Source organism: Mus caroli, chromosome 6 (assembly GCF_900094665.2).
Source record: "Mus caroli chromosome 6, CAROLI_EIJ_v1.1, whole genome shotgun sequence".
Taxonomy (NCBI): Eukaryota; Metazoa; Chordata; class Mammalia; order Rodentia; family Muridae; genus Mus; species Mus caroli.
The window spans coordinates 82,491,992-82,518,094 of record NC_034575.1 but is presented as its reverse complement, the minus strand read 5'-3'; the positions used below and the strand labels follow the sequence as shown (position 1 = coordinate 82,518,094).

The window sequence follows — 26,103 nt, the reverse complement described above, 5'->3', positions numbered from 1 at the left end:
TTTTGGTTTTTTGAGACAGGGTTTCTCTGTATAGTCCTGGCTGTCCTGGAACTCACTTTGTAGATCAGGCTGGTCTCAGAAATCCACCTGCCTCTGCCTCCTGAGTGCTGGGAGCAAAGGCGTGCGCCACCACGCCCAGCTACTATTTCTTTTATTTATTCTTAAGATAAGGTTTTACTCTGTGACCTGAAACTTATTATGTACCTGAGGCAGGTACACACTGCACTGCATCTGTCTGTAACTGTAGTTACAGGTGCTTGCGAGCTACTAGACATGGGTGCNGGGGACTCAACTCAGATCCTCTGCAAGGGCAGTATTATTCTTAACTACTGGGTCATCTTTCCAGCTCCCACCTCTTTTTTTGAAAAGAGGGACTTACTATGTACACCTGGCTGTACTCAATATGTGGACCAGGCTGGCATCCAAATCACAGATATCCCTCTATGAGATTTTGTAACTGCAGAATAGGAAAAGGACTTCCATTAAAGAACTAAGTACAGTGTGCTGAGTAAGATGCGACTGTAAGCCATTAAAAACAGTTGAGATCTGTATACCAGTAACAAAGCTTAGTGCTTTGTGTATGCTATGCTTGGTTTTGAAAGGAAAGTAACGGGGAAATGGGGCTGCAGAGACGGTCAGTGGTTAAAAGTGTGTATTGCTCTTTTAGAGGGCCCAAGTTTGGTTCCAAGCTGTAACATCAGGGCTCATCTGCCTAAAACTCTTAATTCTGGGAAGTCCAACTCCTTTGACACGCTGGATATACACACACGCATACACAGAAATCTTTTTTTAAAAAGACTTTAAGGACACAGCATAGTTGTCTATTTCCTCAGCAGTAATTTGAGACCCGAGAAATGGAGGTTTAATCTCATTTTTTTTACTATTCGAATTTGAAAACATGTATTACTACGAATTATTACAGAGTTTTCTTCTTATTTTCCTTTTTTTGGGGGTGTGGTGGGGCGGGAGGTAGGGGGCAGGATTTCTTTGTATCGCTCTGGCTGTCCTGGGATGGACCAGGGGAGCCTCGAACTCAGAGACTCGCCAGTCTCTGCCTCCAGAGTTCTGGTATTAAAGGAGCTCGTCACCATACCCAGTTTGTTCTTTTCTTTTTGAGACAAGGTCTGTTATGTAGCCTAGCTGTCCTGGAATTTGAGATCTTCTTGCCTTCGCCTCCCGAGTGCTGGGATGACAGGCTGCGCCACCACGCCCGGCTTGCAGACTCAGTCTTTAAAAAGGATACACAAGGAACGCGACTTGTGAAGGAGCTCCGCTGGAAACCTGAAGGGTCTCCCGATGATTGTCTCTTCTCAGCAAGAGGGTGAGCAGCGCCTGGCGCTGGCTGAGGGAACCCGAGGAGCGGTAGGCTGCCCCCTGTCCCATGCGGCCGCTGAGCTGGTCGGTGTGGGGACGCTGTTTTGGGCACGTGAACACCGCCAAGTAAGAACTATTCGAGTGCATGCATTCACTCAAGGGATCCTGTGGAGGCGCTATTTACCCATTTTAGGAATGAAACTGGTTGGTTCGAGACGTCACAGCTCGCAGACCTTTACTGATTGTAGAATCAGCCCGGTCACTGTCAAATAACAGAGTCCGGGCCACAATCCCTCGGTGTTGTTTAGGGGAGCGCGCCTAAGCTCAGCTTCCGGGAACGGCCGGCTGGAAAACGCACTTCCCGTGCGACCCGCTTCCCGGCATCCTGCGCAAAACGCTCACTTCCGGCGGCGTCAAAGTGAGGGCCCAGCAAAAATGTCAGCAGTCCGACACGCAGTTCCCCGAACACGTTTTCCGCCTCTGTTCCCACCCTAAGCCGTGCTCCGCCGGTGCTTGGCCTCTCCCACTTTGCCCCCTTACCTGCCTCGCAACTCTAGGAATCTCTCGTTGGTGACGACCCTCGCCGCGTCTCTTCTTTTACAAACGGACTTTTACAAACACGTCCGAACTGTTGGCTTGTAACGACGGTCGTTATTGGTCAGATCCGCCCACGTGCGCCAAGGGCCCGCTCACCCCCGCTGAAGTGGCACGATGGGATTTGTAGTATTTTCAGAGGATTGCACTCTTTCGGAAAACTACACAGAAGGCCCAGGGTGCTGTCACTTCGTGGCTTTACCTAAAGGTACAGAACACACCAGCAAGGGCTTCCCGGTGGTCCCGAGTACATCGAACCTGAACAATTCTGTGCTGAAAACAGTTTTACTGGAAACGGAAGCAGAGCTTGCCTGAGCTTGTATGGTTTTCTCTCGCTTCGCACTTAACACATTATTTGAACGACTCCCCCCTTGGAAAGAGCCGAAATAGACTTTCTGTATATTTGTTCTTCAGAATCGTAAATCCCCGGCACCAATATTGTGTTTCTTGGAACTCTTCTGTAGATCAGGCTGGTCTCGAACACAGATCCGCGGGCCTCTTTCCTCCAATGTGCTGGGATTAAAGACATGTGCCACCACTGCCCTACAGATCTTCAGAAACACTCAGAAAGCAATGGTGCCTTAGGTGAGGCCGGTGTGTTCCTGTAGCTTGGACACCTACTGGTGGTGCGCTGTAGGCACAATTGCTTTGCCCTGNCCAAATTTTACTTTTCTCAGTTAAAGTGGCCCTTTTCTGGGATCAGATTTTTCTACTATTGTTTCAGAAACTGAAGGAACTAAAAAAAAAGAGATGTTTCCTCTCGCCACAATTTTCATTTGCTGTTAAGTTTAAAAGCATTCATATTTATACCTGGATCACATGGCTAGTTAGTTCCTAGCAACTGCCTCAAGTGGTGACCAGAGAGCATCAACCCTCGTTTCTTTGCCTGGCATTGGGAAGTATTTCTCCTTTGTTCTATAGTTCAATGTCAAGCCCTNCAATAGAGAGACATGCAGACAACATCTTTCTGGATGCTGTTTCTCCTTTCTCATTCAGTGTGCAGTGGTTCATGAAAGACCTTGTGATGCTCACCTCCCTGTCTTCAGAACCAGCCAACTTGGTGTCCTCACACCAAGCTCTCCCAGGCTGCAATTTTCAACTGACATTAAAAAAACAAAACAAAACAAAACAAAACAGGATATTGAGTTAAGCCATTCATTGCATTGTATGTCCCAGTGGTATCAGGCAACACCGGGTGCCTGCTAGTTAGTGGACCTCCTCCTCAAGTGTTTCCTCACAGGCCTGCATATTCCTGTTCCTCTAGGACCTGGCTCCTTCTAAGGATCAGGAGTTCAGCTGTGATTTCAAGTTTGTTTTCCTTACCCTTTTTCCTTCTCTCCCTGCTCTGACTACACATAGTAGTTGCTTTCTGCACACTGGACTTCTTTGACTCCTGTCAACCTACTAGTCATTAGCCAGTGTTTACTTTGTTCCAACCTGTATTAGTTAAATCTTTTGTCATTTCCCTTAAAATTGAACAATTTTCAAAACTGTATATGGGTATTAGGCCTGCATGTACATACCTGGTGCTGGTGGAGGACAGAGAGTGCATCAGATCCTCTGGAACTGGAATTACAGATGGTTGTGAGCTACCACTTGGGTGCTTGGAAGCAAGTTCTTTAACAGCTGAGCTACCTCTCCAGCCCCAATATCAATCTTTGATCTGTCTCCACCCTAATAATAAATTGTTCATTCAGAAACAGGTCAGTGTGGCACTGAGGGGTTTGCGGAAGAATGGAGATGGGATTCTAGGATACTGGGTAAAACCTAAACTATGACAGACACTGTAAGGCTTGCTGTAGTTTCGGTGATCTCCTATGTGCCATTTGAAAAAGGTAAATGTAGTCCAAACCTTATGTGAGGGCTGCAAGACCAGAGAGAAGTAGTGTGGTGTCAGTCCCACGCATCTAGACACACGTTTTAAGAAGCAAACTGGAGGAGAGGAGTTGGATTCCTTTGTGTAGCAGATGAGGAAGCAAGGGGCGCTCAGAACTCTTTCCAAGTAGGTCTGAGCCTATGTGGACCCAGGGCTAGTCTCCTAATCACACTGCTAGGGGGTGGACTCAGCCCCTTTTGGGTTTAGGATCACTTATTTTATATGATTGTTGGGCCTGTACGTTCTAGTATACATGCTTACAGGGCCTGTGTAGGTCACCAGAGCCCCTGGAAGAGCAGAGAACAGGTTTGCATATGTAAACTCCTATGTGGGTGCTGGGAACCAAATCCAAGTCCTCTCCAAAACCAGCAAGTGCTCTTAATTGCTGATCCACCTCTCCATATCCCCTATCCTCACCCAGCTTCTTTAAGACTTCATTATTGAAAGCCTGGGGTGGTGGTACGTTCCTTTAATTCCAACACTTGGGAAAGCAAAGAGAGGTAGATCCTTGAGTTTGAGGCAAGCATGGTCTACAGAGTAAGTTCCAGGACAGCTAGGACTATAGAGAGAGACCCTGTCTCAAAAACACAAAACAAAGCAGAACAAAAGAAATCAAGAATTCATTATTATAGCCCAAAAGGAAAGAACTATGAAATCTGGAGAAGGTCCCTCCTTTGAAGGAAGTGGCTGGAGCCCTGAATGTGTGAGCTGCTGACACGGTAATGTCAAGGGCCCCAGGCATAATCCCATGGAAAAAATGGCAAAGCTGTCTCCCCAATCCACGTGAGGTTCAAGAATGACAAAGCTTTCTTCGGGGATCTGAGGCTTGGTGCACAGAAAATGTACACCACAGCTCTTTTCTCTGGTTTTTACCCTTGAACTGTTCCCTATAGAGACTGTTCCTACCAGTATGAGCTAAACCTGTCTCCTTGTCACCNCTGTAATCCATAAGCCATGCCTTTCTGCTCACTTGCATATAATAAACACCCTGAGTTCTGGGGAGCTGCTGTTAATTCATAAGTCCAGCCCACAGGACAAGCAGCTTTTCTGTGCATCTGTTTTTGTCTTTTCTTCATTCCCTTGCATCCCCAGTAAGGTTTAATCCCCAGAGCTATGGCAGCACCTCCCGTTCATACTCCTGCTAGTACTTGGTCAAGTTAAGGTAGGTTCCAAGTAGGAGTAAACAGACAGCAATGAAGAACACTTGTACAAAGATACACTAATAAATGTATGGCAGTACAGCAAAAGCACCCTAGAGGGTCCCTGGAGAAAGCCCAACAAATACATGCTATATGGGCTGGGATGCAGCTCAGTTGGCACAGGGTGCCTTTGATCCTCAGGACTAGAGAAGTCAGGACATGGAGATTTATGTGGAGGCTGAAGGGACACTTCTCTGCTTTTTGAGAAACCCACGGAAATATGCTTCTCTATGAACTGTATGCAGGAAGTATAGTGCAAGTACAAGAACAATGTNGTTATAGCTTCTAAGTCAAAATCATTTTTAAAAAAAATCTGCAGAGACTCAATCAAATGTTCTAATTCTCCTGCCTCAGCTTCTTGAGTGCTGGGATTACAGGTGTATAACATCTTGCCTAGCTTCTTATACCCATTTCTTTCTCGCTCACCCACACATTTTCATGCGTATGGGTGTTTGACCTGCATGTATGTCTACACACCACGTGCATGCTCTTCAGAGTTCAAAAAGGTGTTGAATCCCCTGAAACAGGAGTTATAAATGGTAGTGAGTCACCATATGGATGCTAGGAATTGAACCTTGGCAGGGAAGCCAGTACTCTCGACCACTGAGTCATCTCTCCAGCCCCTAAATAAATGTATCGACTCCATAAACATATAATAAAAACCTAACAACAACAACAACAAAAAGGAAACAGAAGTTTAGTTACGTGTATGTCTATGAAGTTACGTGTATGTATGTACAGGTGCCCGTGGGGGCCAGGTCTCGGGCTCATGGCCATCCTCCTACCTTAAGTTCCTGAGTACTGTGACTACATGTTCTTACTAGCATCTCTGGATGAAAAGCAGACCTCCCTTACCATAAGTCAATGACTAAGGTCCCAAGTAAAGGGAGAAAATCTGGCTCAGCTGCAACACCTACAGTTTTTTTTTGGTTTTTTGAGACAGGGTTTCTCTGTGCAGCCCTGGCTGTCCTGGAACTCACTTTGTAGACCAGGCTGGCCTTGAATTCAGAAATCCGCCTGCCTCTGCCTCCCGAGTGCTGGGATTAAAGGCGTGCACCACCACGCCCGGCTAACACCTACGTTTTATTAAGACTGAAAATTCAAGTTTTTGGATGATTTTTTTTTTGGAACCCTAAAAATTCCAGTCAGACTACAGCAAACAGAATAAAATGGAATAGCTCTCTGTGCCAGGCTGAATGAGACTGGCCCCCACAGGTGCACATACCTGGCTGTTTGGATTTGTTGGTGGACTATTTAGGAAGAAATAGGTATGGCCTTGTTGGAGTTGTGACTCTGGGGGCAGGCTTTGAGGTTCAAAAGTCCATGCTAGGCCCTCTCCCTCTCAGCTACTGCTCCAGCAACACAACTAACTGCCACACTGTTTGCAGACTTAACCTTCTTTGTAAGTAAGCTCCAATAAAATGTTTTCTGTTGTAAATTGCCTTGGTCATGGTGTCTCCTCACACTAGGACAGGCCTTTAATCCCAGCACTCAGAAGCAGAGGCAGGCAGAGCTCTGAGTTCCAAGCAAGCCAGGACTATATAGTGAGAACCTGTCTCAAAACAAAATGAACAAAAAGCAGAAAAGATACCGGAGGATTCAGCAATACCTCTCCTGGGCATATATCCAGAAGATGTCCCAACCGGTAAAAAGGACACATGCTCCACTATGTTCATAGCAGCCCTATTTATAATAGCCAGAAGCTGGAAAGAACCCAGATGTCCCTCAACAGAGGAATGGATACAGAAATTATGGTACATTTACACAATGGAGTACTACTCAGCTATTAAAAAGAATGAATTTATGAAATTCCTAGCCAAATGGATGGACCTGGAGGGCATCATCTTGAGTGAGGTAACACAATCACAAAAGAACTCACACAATATGTATTCACTGATAAGTGGATATTAGCCCAAAACTTAGGATACCCAAGATATAAGATACAATTTGCTAAACGCATGAAACTCAAGAAGAATGAAGAGCAAAGTGTGGACACTGTGCCCCTTCTTAGAATTGGGAACAAAACACCCAGGGAAGGAGTTACAGAGACAAAGTTCGTAGCTGTGATGAAAGGATGGACCACTTAGAGACTGCCGTATCCAGGGATCCATCCCATAATCAGCTTCTAAACGCTGACACCATTGCATACACTAGCAAGATTTTGCTGAAAGGACCCAAATATAGCTGTCTCTTGTGAGACGATGCCGGAGCCTAGCAAACACAGGAGTGGATGNTCACAGTCAGCTATTGGATGTATCACAGGGCTCCCAATGGAGAAGCTAGAGAAAGTACCCAAGGAGCTAAAGGGATCTGCAACCCTATTGTTGGAACAACATGATGTACTAACCAGTACCCCGGAGCTCTTGTCTCTAGCTGCATATGTATGGAAAGATGGCCTAGTCGGCCATCACTGGAAAGAGAGGCCCATTGGACTTGCAAACTTTATATGCCCCAATATAGGGGAATGCCAGGGCCAAAAGAATGGGAATGGGTGGGTAGGGACGTGGGGGGCACTATGGGGGACTTTTGGGATAGCATTGGAAATGTAATTGAGGAAAATATGTAATAAAAATATTAAAAATTAAAAAAAAAAGCAGAAAAGAGAGGTTAGAAAGAAGGCTCAGTGGTTAAGAGCATATACTGTTTTTGAATAGTTCAATTCATAGCACAAATGTCAAGTAGCTTTCAAGCACCCAGAGCTCCAGCTCCAGGAATTCAACACCCTCTCTTCTGGCATCCGTGAGCACCTGCACCCCCAAGCACACACATATGTAATGCATATAATAAAAAAGAACTTTAAGAAACGGCAGTTTTAAGTTTTTATTTATTGATATATGTGGCCATGGTGGGAGGGTGTACACATATGGAGGGACGAGGGTAACTTGTGAGAATTAATTCTTTACTTCTACCTAGTATGTTCAAACTCAAGTCATCAGGCTAGGCGACAATCACCTTTACCTGCTAAACCAGGTCACTAGACCAATAAAAATTAGTTTTTAGTAATCATCACTCAAAAGTTTTGCTTTTTAAATTTTCCTATGAATATATTTTGTTTGTCTAACTAAACTATCATCTCAGTAGCAAGGATAGCCCTTATTAAGTCTATCTACTCCTTCTGTAGATGTAATCCAGTCCTCTGACAATGAAAGGGACCTTTAGCNCAAATCTAAAAGGAAGATGAGCACAGGGGAAAGCAAGAGAAGGACAATCTAGATGGTGAGTCTCCTTTACACCAGGAAGACCAAACTCACTTCACAGTTGGCTAAGTCTGCAGAGTGCAGAGCCTCTGGAACCCATGCAGACCATGGCTTCTGGGATAAGGTGAACCTGAGTGTTAACAATATAATATGAATACGCCAGCGCCAGGGGAAAAATCTCACACACAATAATCACTGCAAGAAGACCCCACAGGTCATATAAAACATAAAGGAATTTTAATATCCAAACAGTCAGGATAAAGAATACTGGCTCCATGACCCACTGAGAGTCACTCGGGTTCTTTACAGTACCAGAGAATAAAACCTGAATGCATATTGCAAGNAAGTTCACTTTAAAAACCTTCATTTCCTTACCTGATACTTATACCAGGATGAAGTTTTTTAGGTTGAGAAATGACTTAATGATTTATTTAAAGTAACAACAGCTATGTTCCTGATATGTCAGTCTTTCATCAGGAACACAGCACCACCACCTTTTTAACAGCAAATAAACATGAATTTTAAGATCTGTGCAATAAGAATATGCTACTAATAAAAGTCCTTATTACTTGAAAGAGTCAAAAGAAGAGAGAAACTACACTTTTGCACACAATCAATTACTTGTGCCCAAAAGATCCTGCAGTCTAAAGTTACAAAGGAAGTAAAATTCTTAAACAGAGACATATACTAAGGATGCTAAAATAGAGACAAATCCAGAAAAACCTAAAGATAGCATCCTGATGTGTGGGGTTTTGTCTTTTTGTTTTTAGTATTTTATTTAAGCTGCTTTTATTGCCTGTCCTGATCTGTAGAAGTTTACAAAGAAATAAAATTTCCAAGTATTTAAAAAATTTATTCATCTTCCATAAAGCAAATTTCAATGTTTTAGTACTTAAAAATACACAGTGACTTAATGAAACATTAGCACAACTGCATAGAATTGAGCTCCAGAGAAGCACACATTTGAGACTGTCTTCCTGGGCTCTGTTGTACAAGGGGACTGGCTTAGAAAACAGGTTAGAGTTGTGTGCTCCTACCTGAAAGATACAGGCCAGGAAATGCTTCCAATTCCACAGGCCTAAGTAAAATGCTGGGAGCTCTCTGCAGGCTTCAAACCCACAGTGCACAGGGCTCCTTCCTCTCTACTGTGAGGAGGTGTGGTCATCACTGAAACCACACCAAACCAAGAGACTCTGAAATATATTAGGAACCCCAAGGCTAGAACAACNCCATCGAAGAGCAAACTTCATTAGTACTATGGGGGCTCCAAGAGACCAGGGACCAAGACCAAAGCCACGCCTATGCGCAGGGGCTTTGCCTTGAAGGCTGTTTAAGGAGGTAGGACTTTTAAGAGTTTTTTTTTTTTTATTTGTTTGTTCATATTTTGGCCTCTGAATATTTAAAAAATGTTTTGCCCGGCTGGTCCTTCAGGCTAGTTTTGGAGTTCTTAGTGAATCCCAAGCCTGACAGAGAAAAATTCTACAGTTTCACAGCTATCATTTGTACACATTAAAGTGGATTTACTTTTTTAAGTAAATCTAACTAAAAAAACAACTAATTAATATATTCCTTTACATACAACTTTGTGTCTCAAAATGCTTGAAAAACAAGAGCAGATGAGTTTGTATCAAAGACTACCAAAGTATGTATGTGATATTCACATGCAAATGTAAAATCTGTCTTACGTCAACTCTTCATGACACCTGTAGGAGGAAATGACATACAAAGTTTGCTAACTGCACAATATGACTTGCTGAAGTATCTTAGACAACAATGCATGTAAGCATAAATGCTGACGCACGAGACTGATGTGTCGAGGACTTATCACATTGCAGATCTCTTTAGAACAAGTTTCTTGTTTTCCTAGTTCCTGGTACATGGCAAAGGTTATCACAGAAGATAAAAAGTCCTTTTAAACAAATCCAACAGGGAATCCTTGAGGCACCTTCTCTTATAAAAACAAGATGAATGCAATTATCGGTCCATCTGAGAAAAGTTTTCAATCTAAGTGAACATCATTTTTTTCATTTAAGAATATTTTACAGATATTTCATAAGGCAGGACAAATTTGTGAAAAAATGTGGATATAAAATGATATAAACTAATAATTTACATTTAAAAATTCCAAAGGGATAATAGTGGAGATGGTATAGTTCACGCAATGTCTATTATTCTTTAAACCTAAGACAACTGTGTGCACACTGAAAGTCAGAGAACTTCTAGACTTTGCACAAGTTTGGCTTTTTTTTTTTTTTTACATCTATATTACATGTTTTAAATCCTATCAGGAATGCAAACTAAAACTGCACACGATTTTAGTGGAGAAAAGTTCAACATTGTGCAATTTTCTGCCTCTTATTTTTTAAAAAAGTGGCAGTAATCCCTGCATTTGTCTTTGAAACAAGGATCTGAGAAACTTTATCAAAAAAGATAATGAAGGCAAAAATTGGCAAACATCCACCATTGTGTTCCTTTTTAAAACAATGTGGATGAAAAGTAATTTCATGATTAAAAAAATGAATCTTTTAAATAAATACATTGTATCTGGCATTTGTACTGACTGATTTGATAAATCTTTACGTAAACAACTGCTTTCCTACCCTCCCTGTGGCTTCAAGCCACTGGCTTCCGGTCTGTAGTCTGTTTTCACTGGGTTTCATACCCGGCCACTCGATACCCAGCAGGCTGACTAGGCAACATGCTGCCATTCTGCCCTTGAGGTGGTGGCACACTGTAATTGGGTCCCATCCACGGTGCAGAAGACTGGGTCTGACTGTTAGAGAAATNGAGAGAAGCAGAGGGAAGGGAATCCATTGTCAAGACATTGTCAGGTCAGGAGGNGTAACACATACACAGGACATACCTTACTGAACCCAGATATGAGGAAACCTGATAAGCCAGGGGGAAAAAACCCACAAAAGTATTTTCTCTTAAAAATAAGGATCCTCAGTCAGGAGTGTTGGCATATGCCTTTAACAACAGCACTTGGGAGGCATAGTAGGCAGGTTTCTGAGTTCAGGCTGGGAGGCCAGCCTGGTATACAGAGCTGGAGTCAGGACGACACAGGGGTGAAAAAAAGCATCACCATACATCTTTGGGCAGTTTTTCTAGATTTTTTTTTTTTTACTAGAAATTACAGCTAAGAAAATACTTCTTATTTTTTTCGAGACAGAGTTTCTCTGTATAGCTGTGGCTGTCCTGGAACTCACTCTGTAGACCAGGCTGGCCTCGAACTCAGAAATCCGCCTGCCTGCCTCTGNCTCCTGAGTGCTGGGATTAAAGGCGTGTGCCGCCGGGCGGTGGTGGCAAAGTGAGTTCCAGGACAGCCAGGGCTATACAGAGAAACCCTGTCTCGAAAAACCAAAAAAAAAAAAAAAAAAAAAAAAAGGCGTGTGCCAACGCACCTGGCTAAGAAGAATGTTTCGTTTTATTTCTATGTGTTTTGAGTTTACCTGCATGCCTGTAAGTATGTGCACTGCACACCTGGTGCTGACTGAGGGCAGAAAAGGGGTTTGGATGTCCTGGTACTCGAATTACAGATGGCTGTGAGCCATCATGTGGGTGCTGAGAACTGAAGCCTGGTCCTCTGCAGGAACAGCAAGTGATCTTAACTACTTAGCCATCCTCTCAGCTCTTTAAAAAATATCTTTAGGGCGGGGGGAAGGTATAGGGGACTTTCGGGATAGCATTTGAAATGTAAATGAAGAAAATATCTAACAAAAAAAATAAATTAAAAAAATATCTTTAACCTGACACACAATGTTTTTCTTTTTTTTCTTCTCTCTCTCTTTCTCTCTCTCTCTCTCTCTCTCAAAATTAGAGATGCTCTGGCCTGTGCCATCCAAGTACATATAAATATGTATATATACATATACAGTTATATATACATGTGTGTGTGTATATATGTATACATACACACATATATGTGTATGTATGTATGTGTGTGTGTATGTATATGTATATGTATATATATGCACAATGAATGCATCTAAATACTTGTTTTGATCCTTCATTTCATCTGTTCACAAGGAAGACCTAAAGAACACGCAGAGACATGTGAGCATGGTCAGGGCTGCACTGGCAAACACCAGAAACACAGGAGGGAGAAGCTAGAGTTCTATATCATCANGTGATCAATTCTGACAAATGTCACCTGTGGGGCACTCGTTACTTTGAGGACTCAATCTTGCTGCCCAAATGCGTTTCATGAACTGGAACCTGGTCAGTGGGCAGACAGACACATAACATTGCACACAGACTGAGCCTATGCAATAGACTACACGGCACAGGTGAGGGGAGGAAAGCTCCTCGAGCAGCCTTCATTTCAGAGGAGCAGACACACAGAGAGAAAGGGGCATCTTTGGACTGCCACAACCCACAGACATGGGTGAACAATGTATATTCAGGGGCTGCAAGAACTGGTTCAGGGGCTAGGGGCATTTGTTGCTCTAGAAGACCAGGCTCATTTCTCAGTAACCACATGGTGGCTTACAACCATCTCTAACTCCAGATCCAAGGGATTTGATGCCCTCTCCTGATCACTGCCAGGGACCAGGGTGATAAACATATATGCAGGCAGGAAACTCACAGACAAAGAACCACAGCTTTTAAACATTTGTGTGTTCAAGATAAGCAGCTATTTTCACTAGAAAGTTGATTTAAGTTCGATGTGGTATCAAACCCCTATAATTGGGAAGTAGAAGCAGGAGGATTAAGAGTTCAAGGTCATCCCCAGTTTTATATCAAGTTCAAGGCCAGCATGGGCTTCTGTGCCTCAGAAAACAAAAATAGGGACTGGGTAAAATGGTTCACTGGGTCAAGGCTGCCACTAAGCCCAACAACCTAAGCTTGATCCCCACGACTCATACAGTAGAAGGAGAGAACTCCCAAGTTTTCCCCTGGCCACTATGAATATGTAGTGGTGTATGTGCCACACAAATAAATAAGATGTAATTTTAAAAATGTTAATTCATTATTAAATATTTACCAAAATATATAGTGTTGTGATTACATTTCAAGGCAAAATATTTCTAGGCAAAATATCTTATTTTGTTTGCATGTGTGTGTGTAGGGGGGCGAAGATGTACAAGCACAATAGAAGATATGAAGGCCAGGGGTAAACCTTCAAGGCTACCATTACACTTAACGCTGAGGCCACATGATATACTCAATACTTGCAAGTTTCTTTTTAATGTTTTCCAAGGTTAAGAAAGGCAAAGAGCAAATATGCTTACTTGAATCCCTGCTGGCTCCATGGCTGGCCATACATTCCATAGGCAGGTACTTGCCAACCGTTAGGCACATACTGGCCAATCTGNTGTGCATTTCCATACCACTGGCCCCACTGGCCATATGTTGGTGGATATCCAATTTGATTTTGCTATCAATTAAAATTATAACAGATAATTTAGTATTACTTGAAGTTCTTTTTATATTACAGTCTTAATACACCACACAGTCAAAGCACAGGGCCATTACCACAACTGAAATATTAGGATAGGACTGGGGAACACAGCTCAGTGCTAGAACGAGTGCCCATCATCACACAGATAAAGACCACCAAAAAAGTGCCATTATGTATGTACATATGCTACTGTAACTATGAGGTGCAGTCTTTGAAAGGCTCAGACAAAAACTCATGATAAAGATTGGACTTGTTGTTCATAACTGTTTATGATTGTTTCCTTTGGATTGGAAATGTAAGAGCTCGGGGGCTCGGGAGATGGCTCAGCGGTTAAGAGCACTGACGCTCTTCCAAAGGTCCTGAGTTCAAATCCCAGCAATCACATGGTGGCTCACAACNATCTGTAATGAGATCTGATGCCCTCTTCTGGTGTGTCTGAAGGCAGCTACAGTGTACTTACATATAATAAATAAATAAACATTAAAAAAAAAAAAAGGAAATGTAAGATCTCTACGCCCATGGTTTAGGGTTTTCTCATTGGTACCTTTATGCTCCATTCACAATGCCCTTATAGAAGACTCTGTGGGGCTGAGTTTGGACCATTAAAGTTGCTTAGGAAAAAAAAGCAACAATACTAATGCTTACATATATTTATAGCTTCATTTTTTGTTCAGTCGGGTCAAGCATGCTTACGAGTTTTCCATATCAATGTGAACATATCTACTAAGTATTAAGAAAAGATTTAATACCCTGTTAGGCTTGGCGGAGCATTTTAAAATCCACTGTGTGAACATGAGTCAACTGAAGTGCTTACACTCATCATGTCACCTCTGCAATCCATGACTGCACCACTCGGAACTATAATACACATAGGAAGAACCCTTATAGACTTTCAAGTTGAGCTAGAAACTGGTTAACAAGGATTAGCAATAAGCATCATTTTAAAGCAAGCTCAATGCTAGCCCAGCAATTCCATCCCAGTGTCAAGGACCCTCTCACCTGTTGCACGGGGTTTATCATATCAAGAGTCTCTTTGCCCCAATAGCATTTCACCACATGCCCTTCAATGGTAGTACCATTAACAGAAACAATCGCGTGTGCTGCACTTTCATGGGAACTGAACCTATTGGAAACAATATTAAGAATTTTCAATATAAATTCTCTTTTAAGTATTTATGAACACAATTTTTAAAATCAAGAAAAATAAACTGGACCATTTTGGGAGAAAAAAAAAGCAAAGCAAACATGGAAGAAATAGAGAATTCTGAAATAATCCCCACCTACCCACCAAAAAAAGTGCATATTTCCTTTGCTATATTGGTTTTTTTTTTTTCAAAGACCTTACAGCTATGGAGACTGGAGATTTTTCTTTTTCTTTCTTCCTTTTTTTTTTTTTAATAAAAAGACAGGGTCTCATGTAGGCCAAGCTGACCTTGAATTCTCTAATGAAGCCACGGGTGACCATGAGCCTCTGATCATCACTCTAAGAAGTACTGTGACTACAGACCCGTACTGCCACACCTGGCATAGGAAATTTGTTTTAACAATGTGTATGTTTTGTTGGCATTGAGTTGGAAAGAGGGACTTATAAAAATGTACCAGTAAATAGCTTGTAAATACAGCACTTGGAAGGCAGAGGCAGGTAGAGCTCTGTGAGTTCAAGGCCAGCCTGGGCAGCAGTGAGATGCTGTCTATAAAAAAGTGAATAGTAAAAATGAGTACACGGCTATCTGCTAAAGACATTTCTTTCTCTCTCAAGATTTTAGTATTATCAGGTGTAGACACCTGAGCTGGGGTCTCAAGTGATCAAGACAAATTCTTAAGAAAACCACTATATTAAATGTTCAAAATTATTTCTGAAGAAAATAAGCTCTAAAGGAGACGACCCTTACCGAACAAATGAGTATCCTTTATCTGGGAAGACTCGGATTTCCATTATTTGTCCAAATGGAGAAAAAGTCTGACGCATTAGTTGTTCTGTTAGAAAACAAAAACAAAGAACATAAAAAGAATTCGTACTATTAAAACCTACAAATATGAAGCTTTTCAGTTTAAGCTAGTTTCAAGGTGCCACCCAGGCAAACTCCCATACCTGTCAGTCCTGACGTCACCCCTCCACAGTACACAGTGCAGTTGTTGGGACTAGACTGACTCACAACCTCATCATATGACAGCTGTTTGGTGTTCGCTGAGGAGAGAGAACATTTTCTATCTTCAAATCATCACCCATATGTGGAAGGATTAACTCATTAACTACACTACTACAATGGCAGTTTTTCTCAATCAAAATACCTATAAAACACATTACATTTTATTTTAAGATTAAGCCACCACCGCAAAATGCATAAACATTACCCCATATGCTCTACTTAACAGGAGACTTGACATTAAAGATAATTATTTAAAATCACAAGAATGAAAACTAAGTACATTTTGAACAGTAGTCTTGATCTGCTTCTCATCTATTTCTGCAATAAGTCTCCGGGGACAGCGCTAACATTTACAATCTAGTGTATTTTCTCTCCACAATGCCACCTTTGCTTCTCTTCTCCAATGCACCTACACTCATATGTACTCTTTGGAGCTGGAGGCTTTCGGGTTGCCCAGTTAGTTCTGATTTGTCTTCCACCAAGCCACTGGCCACCCATCTGCTGAATGGCATTTTCTGCATCCTGTTCCACATATCAGAGACAACAAAAAAGCTCCGATTAGTTAACATTACAAACAGCTTACATAAAGAAAACATGATGCTTTTTAAAGATGTTAAAAAATGAAAAAGTCCTTAGGGAACACACAATATCTAGTAGCTTTCCAAAATTGCAACATTGCTTTTAAATTTCATTTCCTGGAGAATGCTAAAAAGGGTAAGGATACGTAGGTGCAGCAGTATATATATCTCACAGTTTGGGGCATAACTGAGCAATTACAAATGGTCAGATATCTTGACAAAACATTTTGGGGGCTTTTTTTTCCTTTTCTCTTTTTGGTGATAAGCATTTTTACTTGGCACAGTTTGAAATACAGTATTAGTATTTTGCATGCGTTGGTGCTAAGTGACTAAAGAACCAACCAGAATAGAACAGGCTGCTTTCTGGAGNAGGTGCTTATTCTTAGTGAACTGAACACTAGCAGATAACAGCGACCTGACGCTTTCCTTCACCCTCCTCTATGGTCCAGGACATGCACTNATGACTGTGCTCACCCATTTGTTGAAAAAGGAGACAAAGCCATATCCCTTAGACTTCCCGGTAGCCATGTCTTTTACCACACGGGCATCTCTGAAACAGAAGCCACCAGAAATTGAGTTTTGTAAACCGTCCTCTGGGCATAAAATGAGAGCCAAATACAATTCACTTTTACATTTCACCTTCACTAACAGTAAACCGTTAATAAAAGTTCACCTTTTATTCTAATAAACGTATTTATTGGCTAATGAGGGTTAATTTTATAGACATGCAAATCAATGTCTTAAATATAAATCTATATTATAAAGAGAGTTTTCCATTTCAAAATGTTTTATGAACATCTAAATATTAAGCATGGTGAAAGCAGACGTTCCTATGAAGCACTTAGCAATTACAAAGTTCTTAGCTACTTTGGCTTTCTTTAACCATGCAATTTATTTACTAATCGGCACCATATGTTTGTTACATAGTCGTTTAAAAAATTAAAATACAAAATTGAAAACTAAAGGATTAAAAAGCTGTATATATTCCCTAGGCTAATTACTTCATTTTCTCAGATGAATATACACCCACATTCTGGGCTAGTGTAAATTTTGAGAACTTGACATTTTTAGAAATGCTAAATCATCGAAGGATACACAAACACATTTTACTTTTAAACTAAGATTTTTATACTGAATTTCTTAACAGCATTTATATTAAGATTGATTGGAAACTACAAGATATGAAACAAAGTTTTAAAAAGTCAGAAAGTAAAAAAGCACGCCAACATTTATCCACTGTGAACCGTAGCTTGTAGTTAGCCAGGGCAATTCTGTCCATTCTTCAGAGACACTCTGCAAAATAACCAGAGCCCTATTATTTGAGATTGAGTAAAAACCCAGCCACGATAGCTAAAACTCCATACCTCAAAAACAACTGGACTCAAACTGTGTTTCACAGGCAATCTATTTTAAATCAGCCTAGTATATGTCACAATGCTTGTTCTCTCAAGACACATGAACAAAACAGGCATGTTTACCACAAGAACCCAAGTCAGAAAGCCATGCAAGGTAATTGTAAGTATACACAAGCATATTTTAGATCAGTTTAGAAGTGATTTATTAAGTGTAATAAAAAAGATTCTGATGATTAGGTAAAGCTACTATAAGTCATTTCTCAGTAACTATTACCTACATGGCACACATGCATTTAATTTGGTAGTTGACTTATTCCTGTATCAAACTTTGCTATATGACCCTGAACTCAAGAAACAGAAAGGGTTTAAGCTATATCATTTAGGGAAAATATTTTTATTTTCATATTAAATATTTAATAGATCACCATTTACCCCACACCTTCTATAAATTAAGCATGGTGTAAACCACCTATAGAGACATCTGCTGTAGAGACCTTTCAACACTGCTACCAGCCTGTCTCCTTAAGACAAGAAACAACCACACAAACAAAAATAGAAACATGCTATGTGTTACCAATTGTCAAATAGTTCTTTTACATTTAGGAAAGCTAACTACCAATATAAGCTAACATTCAAACACATATTAACTCAACGACAAGGTTTTATCAAGAAAAGAATTAATATGCTAACAATTGTGAATCCATAAGAAAACCCAAATGCTGGGGATAGGGCCATGGCTCAGCAGAGAGCGTGCTATCATGCAAAGTGAAAGGACCTAAGTTCAGATCTCCAGCACCCACATAAATGCCAGGACAGTAAGTATGCGTGNGGAGCAGAGGTAGGGATACTCAGGGTAAGCCAGCTAGACTAATAGAACTGGTAAGCTCTAGGTTCTAGTGAGAAACTCTGCCTCAGTGTATTAGGTGGAAAGTAACGGATTAAAATATTTNATATCAATCGCTTGTCTAAGAGGAGCACACATACGCTCACACATATAAAAAACACATACACAAACATGTAAAAGAAACTAGACTAAAAATATGATGTAGTTATATTAACAAGAAGACAAGTTTATAACTAAAAGACATGAAACTGCTAAGTCTGAATGTCATTTAATTTTACCTATTTCTCTTACCTTCTGGGTTTACAGGTGTGAGCCACTGCCCTGTGACCTTTCTAAGCTCTTTTGTTCTAATCTTACTGATGGAGGCCCTTTCTAAAAGTATTTGCTAAGGAATTATATTCTTTATTTTTATTTTATTTTATTGAGACAGAATTTATTCTGTGGAGCCCTGGCTACCCTGGAATTCATTCTGTAGACCAGGCTGGCCTCAAACTCAAGAGCTCCACCTGCCTTTGCCTCCTAAGTGATGGGATTAAAGATGTATGCCACCACCTGTGGCTTTTTTTTTTTCTTTTTTTTTTTTTTTTTAATATGATTTTTTTTTTTGTAAAACATTTAGTGTGTGTGTGTGTGTGTGTAGGTCAGAGGACAATTTTTTTTCTTTTTTCTTTTTCTTTTTTTTTAAAGATTTATTTATTTTATGTATATGAGTACACTGTAGTTGTTTTCAGACACCCAGCAGANGGCGTCAGATCCCACTACAGATGGTTGTAAGCCACCATGTGGTTGCTGGGATTTGAACTCAGAATCTCTGGAAGAGCAATCAGTGCTCTTAACCGCTGAGCCATCTCTCCAGCCCCAGAGGACAAATTTTAGGAGTTAATTCTCTCCTACCATATGCAATTTGGGGACTGAAGTCAGGTCATCAGGTTTGGTAGCAGCACCTTATCTGCTGAGCCACTCTAGTAGCCCTTCAATCACTATTAGCCACTCCTTATCTAAATCTTTTTTTTTTTTTAATTAGGTATTTTCCTCAATTACATTTCCAATGCTATCCAAAAAGTCCCCAATACACTCCCCCCCCCCAGAACTTTTTCTTTTTTTTTTTTTAAGGTTTATTTATTTTTATCCTTACAGATGGTTGTGAGCCACCATGTGGTTGCTGGGATTTGAACTCTGGACCTTTGGAAGAGCAGTCNGGTGCTCTTACCCACTGAGCCATCTCACCAGCTCCTTATCTAAATCTTAATCTAAAATTCTATTAGAAAAGGTTAATTCAATAAAAATTAAAAATCCACCAGAGTGGTGACTTTATTTGTTCACACTATCAGAAGGGGTTGTTTTCTTCCTAATGCCTTGGAAGTATCTGCCCTGAAGTATCAGTCGATGCTTACTTCTTTCTAAAATGACTCACACAGAAAGCAGCACACAGATCAGAACTTGTGTCTTCTGTGACTGAAGACAGGATGAAACTGACCAAGATTCTCTACACCAAACTGAAAACACACAAGATTCTGCAGAGCGGAACCCTCACAGCTTGAGAGGCAAAGTTGGTCAGACGTGCCTAGTCTAGATGCTTGAAAGAAACCAACCACTAGTGAAATCCTAACACAGGTTATAAAAACAATCAAGAAATTAAAGCCTCACGATTTTCTTAGCCAGTTCTCTCAAAGGAAAATGTCATGTAACAGAAGAGTCCATCTGTAAGCTGCCCTACCCTCACGGTGATTCTCCACCAGCCAACTGTAACTCTCCACTGAAAACTCACACAATGCTGCGTATATACTTCTCAATCCCCTCACCTTTACCTGCTGCTCTGTTCAAACCAGCTAGAGATAGAATTCCTTTTGTTTTGTTTTAGTGATACAATAACAAAGGAATTAGAAACCCTTCAATACTTTCCCTAAACTCAGCAACTGATCCTGCGTCAGTNCTGAAATGGCTTATTATTCTTACTGTGATAAAGTTCTCCTATGATAACTCCTGCCCTGAATAAATACTGACAAAGGGCCTAAAGTGCATGGTTACTAGCAAATTTAATGGAGACAGTATTTTATAATATAGTACAAAACACTACTGTTACGTTTTTAAAAGGGAAGAGGGGTTAAATGCCAAGGAAGGAATATTTAACATCTGTTTTTTTCAATCTAAACTGTTCAGGTTTTGTGTTGTTAAATTAACATAAACTGCATGGAATCATACAAGCGCCTGAATAAGACCTTCAATCACAGCACAGCACCTCCAGGAGGTTGAACTGTGTATGGCAGCAGTCTGAGGAAGTATTTCTGACTGAGCAAGGTCTAAGGTTTCTGAAGACCATTACTCATTAGTGGGACTGCACTTGCTTTCAGACTCTTGGATGATCTCTAAACAATGGAATATGCTATATTTAAAGTGTTAAAATTAAGGTTCACAGTCATAACAAAGTTATAGTTATTATTACATAAACAAAAAAATCACTGCTAATTAAGTGTTATATTTATCTTTTGCTACTTACGAAATTCTTCCAAATGGTGCAAAAGCTGCTTTGATGTCTTCGGTTGTGATTTCTGGACTGAGGTCACCAACAAACACATGGAAATGATCTTACAAAGGAAGGAAGGAGGGGAGTGAAAAGAAAAATACAACTTCAGAACTTAAATACGACAACTGACCCAATAAAGTATTCTTAAAATAATGCACAGACTATATAATTAGGTATAAATAAAATACTATCCTCGCTATAAAATCCTATCAATCTTAAACATAACAAATCAAAGTTAACCACACAGTAGTCTTCTAAAAGCACTGAAGCTGCCAGAAGCTGGCAGTCACTGTCTATTTACAGTCATTACAATAATTATAAGGGTCTAGGAAACAAACTACTAACATAAAAACTTTCAGTTCTGTAAAAAAAAAAAAGTAAAACTTAGTCATTCTAACAGTAATTATTTAATGTTACTCATTTTATTACTACATCTAGGCTTTATAAATTACAATTAACTAGTTGTACTGAGAGTTATGAAGACTTAGATTTGCCTTATTTAAGGCACCTTACTGAAGCTAGCTACATGAAATACTTGGTTTAGCCATTATTTTGTGAAGAACAATCAAAGAAATACCTTGCATTGCAACAGTTTGATGTTAAAGTATTTGACAGTTTTCTCAAAAGCCAACAGTTTTGGTTGCCCAGACATTACACCATTCAGTTTATGTGAATCCATGTGCAAGTGAGCTCAGACTGAAGGCAACAGAAGGAAAACAGTAATCCCTTCACTTTACATCGGCACCATGAAAAAGCATTGGAGAGAATAACCATCCCATCCGTGCAGCTTTGGAAAGCCAACCTTGCTGAGGAACTTTACAATGAACACAGACATCAACTTTGACAAAGTAGATTTGGAAAGAGAAGTTACCCCTACTTGCAGGCCTTAAGCAACACCCTGGGTTGCTCTTCCGGAAACACTGTTTCAGGAGCAACTTGAGCACTGGAAGATCTGGGTATGAAGCCCAGGTGACCTCAGGGAAGTAGGGGATCTTGCCCTTTAGGTGGTGAAAGTATTTCTAAGGCATCAGCTGCTACCAAGGGGGACAGAGAGCTTGAACTAGCAACAAAGTCGTGGGCAAGCCACACTTGGTCAACAATGGGAAGAAGGAAAAAAATATTGCCAGAAACAAATAAAAATACTATATATTTCCGCCCCGCTCCCCCCAACCAATATCAAATTAAAAAACTTGAGGTGGTTAGTGAATACCCTTTCAAGAGAGTTCATTTTTATGTTTAAGAAGATACAATTACCTTGTGAACGCTGTGTGCTGACAACGGTACTACCTGATGACAAAGATTAGATTTGTTCTTAAATTTATTAACACAAACACATTCAATCATATCAGGATAACGATCAAAATATTACTGCAAACATGTATGATGTTATATGCTTTACAACAGAACTATGGGGTATAAGACAACAAACGCCCACAGGGCATCAAATGTACTTACTGCTTGTATCCTTCTTTTGACTGCTAGGGGTTGTTGCCCAATTCACTTTCACTTCCTAAAAAAAAAAACATATATATATATATATATTCCATAAAGATAAAGCTCAAAATCACNTTTTCCTGCAACACAGCAGAGAGAGATGGTGCAGGGGACACCTGTGCTCATCACAGTTTCAACATTCTTCTTTTGGCCTAGTGTGACTAATTATAACTTGTAAGTACAGATCTTTCTGTTCTTTTTAAAGATTTATTTTATTTATGTGTATAGGTGGTTTGCCTTAATTTATGTCTATGCACATTTGTACTGACTACCAGATATACACACCTGTAGAGAAGCCAAAGAGGGCAATGGATCCCCAGGAACTGGAGTTATAGATGACTGTGAGCTATCATGTGGGTGCTGGGAATCACATCTAGACCCTCTGGATTAGCATCAAATGTGTTCTTCATCACTGAGCTCTCCATATAGCCAATGTTTTTCATCCTTTCTTTTTTGGGGGGAGTAGGCTAGTCTGGGGATTAAACCTAAAGCCTCACAAATACTACACAAGCAAGCAGTCTACTACTGAGCAGCATTTTTGGCTCTGCTCCTTTCTGCATAATACTCTAAGATGAGTCACCAACTCAGTCAGGCTAAGTNTCAATTCACTCTATAGCCTAGGCAAGCCTTGAACTAGCAATTCTCTTGCCTAAGAATGTAGGTCCAGCTAATTTAGGTGTATTTGACAAATCCTAATCTCTGCACATTTCTGCTAATGTACAAATAACTTTTTTTAACTTTTTAGTTCTGTTTTGTCTTTTTATTTTTTTGAGACATGGTCTCATTATGTAGCTCTTACTGTCGTGAAACTCACTGTGTGGACCAGGCTGGCTTCCAACTCACTGAGACCTACCTGCCTCTGCCTCCCCAATCTTCGACTAAAGGTGTGCACCACTTGTTTGTTTGTTTTTCTGTTTGGTTTCATTTTTTGTTGTTTTTGAGACAGGGTTTCTCTGTGCAGTCCTATAATTCCCTCTATAGACCAGGTTGGCCTTAAACTCAAGAGATCCACCTGCCTCTGCTTCCCTAGTGCTGGATTAAAGGCGTGCACCACCACTCCAAGCCACAATTTAAAGTTCATTTCCCCTTGGTTCCTCTCCAATAGTTTTCCATATTACTGTTATGTTTCATCCAAATTTGAGTAGTTCCATAACTATCTGGTATTTAGCATATGCACAGCACCATGGGGAAAAGGAGTTAACATAGGTCTCCAGTTTTTAGAGGCTTTAGCCTAATTTGTTCGTTTCTTTCTTTCCTTCTCTCATTCATTCTAGACTCTGTAGTGTTGGCTGGCCTTGAACTCATAGAAATCTGCCTTCTTCTGCTTCCTGACTGTTTTGATTAAAAGGCTAGGCCCCATACCTCACTTGGCCATGAAGGGCAAGCTGGCCCTGAGAGCCAGCCCTGAACATGTGAGTCAGTCCTGACTTTTGGCTATAAGCAGGAGATCTGGCCTTGCCCCTCAACCAGGCCAAGCTGAAGAGCTGGCCCTGCTGGTCCTGGTAAAGGAGAGTTGGCAGGCTGAACAACACAGCCACCACTAGGCTCAGACCAGGGCCTTGAGTTGGCCCATTCCAACATCTATCCCATCTATGAACTGCTGGAGGACAGGAAGGGGCTGGGCCTGTAGAACCAAAGTTGTAGGATCTCTAAAACAGGATATCCTAGAGGAGTCCTAGTGAGGATCCAGGATTGATAGTGTAGCAGAAGCCAGAGGCCTCGGACCATACCAATGACTCACTGTAATGAACATTTGCAAGTAAAGCTGTNTGGGCAAAAGGGTGACACTGTGTGACATAGCACAGCTTCCATGACACTGTGAGATGTACCATAGCTTCCATAGCGAGGTTTCTTTTCTTTTAATGTTGCTGTTTTGTTTTGCTGTTTTGGGGGTAAAGCTCCAAGGGTAGAAGGGATGTGGAGGGATGGGGTGTGAGTAGGATTAGGGCACATGATATGAAATTTTACAAAGAATCAAAAACAATGTATGTGCCACTATGCTGAGCTCCTCTTTTTAAATTTTCTATTTACTTATGTATGGGTGTTTTGCCTACATGTACATCTGTGCATCATGTGTGTGCAGTATCCTCAAAGGCAAGAAGAAAACATAACATTCCCTATGACCAGTGGTACAGATAATTGTGAGCTACCATGCAGGTGGCAAAGGCTCAAACCCAGGTCCTCTGGAATAGCCAATGTTCTTAACGCCAAGCCATCTCTCCAGCCAAATTTTACCTTTTTAATACAAATACAAATGTGACCCTTTGCCACAAAGGAAATATAATGGTTCTAAAACAGATACACGGTAAAATCCAATTTAAAACTTTCTATTTCAAGACTTGGGTATGTAGCTTTGTTGTAGAGTGCTGTTTGAAGCCCTAGTTCACCCCACACACTGCATAAGGTTGGGTGTGGTGGCATACACTAGTAGATCCACCTGGGAGGCAGAAGGAAGATGANGAAGAAAACTGTTCTCCAGCGCGTCACCTTCTCTAACTCTGACAGCTTACCTTACCCATTATCTTCCGCCCATTCATGGCAGCCAGGGCTGCAGCTGCATGACGGTGCTCATGGAACTCCACAAAACAGTATGGGTCATTTCCTGCTGTCTATTGAACAAGAAATTCACAAGTCAGTTTTGGGCTTTACTCTCCCATTTGAAATAAAAATGTCCCCTTTGTCACATAAACTTCTACAGTTAGCAAGGCATGGAGAATGACCTGCTCATTCCATATGTACATTTTCAGATAAAAATAAATAAATACCAGAACCAGGTGATGGTAGCACAGACCTTTAATCCCAGCACTATGGAGGCTGGAAGNTCTTTGAGTTTGAGGCCTGTCTGGTCTACATAGTGAGTTCCAGGACAGCCAAGGCTACACAGAGAAACCCTGTCTCGAAAAACAAACAAACCAAAAACTAAAAACTAAAAACAAGGAAATACCAAGTATGATTATTTCATATCTCCCTTTTTGTTTGTTCTTGCAGTGCTATGTCAGACCCAGAGCCTTAGAGCCACTGTATCAATGCTCTTCCATAAGGTGCACTTCCACCCTCTATATTACTTTTTATTACTACAAACTCAAGACATCTTGCTGTTTCTAATTTGCGGAACAATAGAAAATCTTAAGTAAACTTTTCCAGACTAAACTAGGCTCTGGGCACTAACAGGTTCTGATACTATCTACACTATGTTTTAGAATGNGAACTTCTGGTACAGATTCTTTGCCTATTGAGAAGAATTTTAAAATTTCCTCCCTTGGGAGCTCGAGAGTTGGCTCAGAGGTTAAGAGTACTTGTTGCTCTTACAGAGGACCGATGTTTGTTCCCCTGCACTTATACAGTGGCTCAGGAACATCCATAAACTGCAGTGTAANGGATCTAACACCATATTCTCACTTCCTTGGGCAGGAGGCATGAAAACACTCATATGAAATAAAAGATTTCAATCTGAGAGAAAAAAGTCTCTATCCAGCCGGGCATGGTGGCGCATGCCTTTAATCCCAGCACTTGGGAGGCAGAGGCAGGTGGATTTCTGAGTTCGAGGCCAGCCTGGTCTACAGAGTGAGTTCCA

The 26,103-nt window shown here is 40.9% G+C and overlaps 2 protein-coding genes across 8 annotated transcripts in view; both read right to left on the bottom strand.

Annotated features, from left to right (window-relative positions):
- The window catches only part of C6H2orf42 (chromosome 6 C2orf42 homolog), a 32,864-nt gene extending 30,347 nt beyond the window's left edge, over positions 1-2,517 (bottom strand). Inside the window, exon 1 of the mRNA XM_029478218.1 lies at positions 380-2,517. The gene's annotated coding sequence lies outside the window, so the exon portion shown is untranslated. The remainder of the gene's footprint in view (positions 1-379) is intronic.
- Positions 2,518-8,395: 5,878 nt separating this feature from the next.
- The window catches only part of Tia1 (TIA1 cytotoxic granule associated RNA binding protein), a 29,751-nt gene continuing 12,043 nt past the window's right edge, over positions 8,396-26,103 (bottom strand). The window contains exons 3-13 of one of the 7 annotated variants that reach the window (XM_021164411.2): positions 25,040-25,138; positions 22,491-22,545; positions 22,290-22,322; positions 21,009-21,096; positions 16,787-16,862; positions 16,148-16,256; positions 15,677-15,772; positions 15,477-15,561; positions 14,584-14,707; positions 13,415-13,560; positions 8,396-10,953 (exon numbers count right to left, since the gene is read on the bottom strand). In XM_021164411.2, coding sequence (XP_021020070.1) covers positions 10,827-10,953; positions 13,415-13,560; positions 14,584-14,707; positions 15,477-15,561; positions 15,677-15,772; positions 16,148-16,256; positions 16,787-16,862; positions 21,009-21,096; positions 22,290-22,322; positions 22,491-22,545; positions 25,040-25,138 — 1,038 coding nt within the window. In that variant the 3' untranslated portion in view covers positions 8,396-10,826. Of the gene's footprint in view, positions 10,954-13,414; positions 13,561-14,583; positions 14,708-15,476; positions 15,562-15,676; positions 15,773-16,014; positions 16,257-16,786; positions 16,863-17,539; positions 18,971-21,008; positions 21,097-21,612; positions 22,323-22,490; positions 22,548-25,039; positions 25,139-26,103 lie in introns of those variants that run through there. The other 6 variants (XM_021164413.2, XM_029478618.1, XM_029478619.1 and 3 more) reach the window with 6 other exon arrangements.